Below are 2,694 nucleotides of genomic sequence, written 5' to 3'. Positions count from 1 at the left end.
TGTCTTACGAGTCACCTAGCCAATCGTGAAAATGAATTGGACCCATTTGCGTCTCAGCCACAAAATTTGGAAATATCTCACCTAATAAGACCATATTGGCATTTAAAGTTTACTTTTAAAATTAGTGCTCTTGCTATAGAGAGAAGTTGTCACGCAGTTACATATGTTTGAAAGTTTGAATATCACTGACAGGATTGTTGTTAAGGCGATTATATACAAGCATATATAATCGCCTACAAGCATACATTTTATTGAAATAATAAAAAGATATTAAAAGTTTATTATTTTATATTTTATAAATTAATTTATGTAGATTAAAATAAATATTTATTTATCCTTAAATGTTTATTTTTGTCAATTAGAGATATTTATTAATTAATATTAATTATTATATTACATTCAATTTAATTTTCAATTCAGATTTATATACTTCTACAAAAATATAAACTTTTAACAGGAGTTGCAAAATTTAGAATTTCCCACTATTTAAGTGTCATAGAAAGTTTTTCCTATTACCACAAACAACGTACAGGATAGATCTAGTATCTTATGGGACTTTGTGTCCGCGGCACTAGGGCTGATAACACCCTTACCATTTTTGTGTCGCTCCCAATGTTACCGAATCAGCATATAATAAGATTACAACATAAGTAGTGGTTGGAATTAGAAGTAAACATAACTATGAAATTACAAATAAAAAAGTAACGTAATTGTTTATTAGTAGATCATTCATCATATGCGCGTATTCTACTGCTGTCAAAAGATCGTGAACAGTTTTATCTGCGCAATTTAACATATGCATATATTTTTATATGCAGATTTAGCAAAAGAGGATTTTTTACATCTGTCAATTTTACCATCTTTAATGCTTGGATTGTATATAATTCCTAAACTCAATGCTTTATATCATAGAGGGCATAACAAAACCTCTGATTTTTTGCACGATCCGTATTTCAAAACGTTAGACACAAAAGTACAGTAGGTGTTAGGTCTATCCTGTACCTAACGTTACCGCTAGTAAACTTAACGTGTGCAAACAAAACGAATGTATTGGTTACATCTAAATTGTTTTCATCATTTTTAAAAATGTATACTAGAGTTTCTTTAAGATTTATGAATATTGCAACCAAATTGTATTCCAACGTTTTCATTCATCTTACACAACACAAATTAATACCTTCACAGTTTAATTATTTCGTGAACACACGTGCATTACTAACACGAGGTTATTGTACAGATGTTAACCCTTCTGCTGTAATAAGAGATGAACATGCTAAGCTGGACGAAAAGGAATTGAATGAACTTCTACAAAATCCGCAATATGAAGTATTATATCAAAAGTATAAATTAGAAATAGAATTTTTAAGACAAGCTACAAACAAAATACCATCAACTTTAAGTAGTAATGATTGGTTGCAACTATTGAAAGCACAAACAAGGGGACAAAGAAGGTTCTATTTAATATAAATTGTAAGGTAAAAATAATTTTAAGTTAATATCTTAATTTTGTATCATATTTCTAATATTCAGATCATATTTGGAATATGCTTGGAGATTAGAAATGAAAGAGATAACTAAAGCGAAGAAAAAAGAAATGAATGAGAAGGAAAGAAGTTCATTAATACAAAAGAAAGATGATGATAGTCCATATGGATTGAACAAATGTACAATGTTCTTTCGTATACGTGACTCAGCAATAAATATGTTTTACAACCGTAGACTAATAAGTGCTATAATGTATGAACCAACGATAGTACTTGATCTTGGATATGAATCCTGTATGGCTCCTTCTGAACAGCAAAATTGTGCAAAACAATTATTACTATCATTCTCTGTGAATCGAACTCATGATGAACCATTTAATCTCCACTTTTGTAATGTTAATATGGATGGAATTATTATCAGAAGGTTACATAAAGTACTACCACAGTTACATGAACCCGATTTTCCATTAAATCTCAATACAGAATCCTATTTGGATATATTTGATAAAAATAAATTAGTGTATCTTTCTCCTCATGCCCAAGCAGTTATGACAAAATATGATCCTAATCTAGTGTATATAATTGGTGCAATGGTAGATAAGGTAATTAATAATTTGTTTTTACCCAATAATGATACTCTTAATATTAAGGATACCATACACTATGTTATAGATTTAGTATTAGTTAAATCTATAATTTTCAACTGTAATAAAAGGATTGCAATAATAATAAGAAACTATTGTTATATATTGAAAACACAACACTTTATATCAATTGATTTTTATTAAAACATTTTTTCAGATAAATCCTAAGCCATTCTCATTTGAAAAAGCTAAAAGAGAAGGTATTAAGATGATGAAATTGCCCTTGAGTGAAAAGTTAGAATGGGGAATGGGATCTACAAAAAATCTTCCTCTTAATCAAGTTCTTTCTATTTTGTTAGATTTAAGACATACTAATGATTGGACAAAAGCATTGGAACATATTCCTAAGAGGAAGTTAAGAGAAGCAAGGGAAGACCAATTAGTAAGGAAACTTAACTATAGAGAAAGGAGAATAGAATATATGTCAAGTTTAAAAACTGATTAAGTTAAATGTAATACTTATAAACTTACAATTAAATAAAGTTTTAAACATAAATTATTGCATTCGTTTTAATTTTATTATGCATTGTTATTTTTAATGCAAAAGAAATATCTTACATCTGTCA

General features: G+C 28.4%; 2 protein-coding genes across 2 annotated transcripts in view; one reads left to right on the top strand and one right to left on the bottom strand.

Moving 5' to 3' along the window:
* LOC108570222 (peroxiredoxin-6) overlaps positions 1 to 174 on the bottom strand; it is a 1,203-nt gene extending 1,029 nt beyond the window's left edge. Inside the window, exon 1 of the mRNA XM_017932039.1 lies at positions 9 to 174. Coding sequence (XP_017787528.1) covers positions 9 to 94 — 86 coding nt within the window. The 5' untranslated portion in view covers positions 95 to 174. The remainder of the gene's footprint in view (positions 1 to 8) is intronic.
* Positions 175 to 979: 805 nt separating this feature from the next.
* On the top strand, positions 980 to 2,573 carry LOC108570221 (mitochondrial ribonuclease P protein 1 homolog). The gene is made up of 3 exons (XM_017932038.1): positions 980 to 1,451; positions 1,531 to 2,086; positions 2,286 to 2,573. Exons 1-3 carry the CDS (start codon positions 1,087 to 1,089, stop codon positions 2,571 to 2,573), a joined length of 1,209 nt encoding a protein of 402 aa, XP_017787527.1. The 5' UTR covers positions 980 to 1,086.
* Positions 2,574 to 2,694: the final 121 nt, after the last annotated feature.

The sequence above is a fragment of the Habropoda laboriosa genome, unplaced genomic scaffold, assembly GCF_001263275.1.
Source record: "Habropoda laboriosa isolate 0110345459 unplaced genomic scaffold, ASM126327v1 scaffold81, whole genome shotgun sequence".
Lineage (NCBI taxonomy): Eukaryota > Metazoa > Arthropoda > Insecta > Hymenoptera > Apidae > Habropoda > Habropoda laboriosa.
Note: the sequence above shows the minus strand (reverse complement) of the source record. Positions and strands in the feature narration are given on the sequence as shown.

Coding starts and splice junctions, on each gene's coding strand:
- LOC108570221 (XM_017932038.1), top strand. CDS start 1,087: ATGTATACTAGAGTTTCTTTAAGATTTATGAATATTGCAACCAAATTG. Junction 1,452..1,530: donor CAAACAAGGGGACAAAGAAG/GTTCTATTTAAT, acceptor TCTAATATTCAG/ATCATATTTGGAATATGCTT. Junction 2,087..2,285: donor TTGGTGCAATGGTAGATAAG/GTAATTAATAAT, acceptor ACATTTTTTCAG/ATAAATCCTAAGCCATTCTC.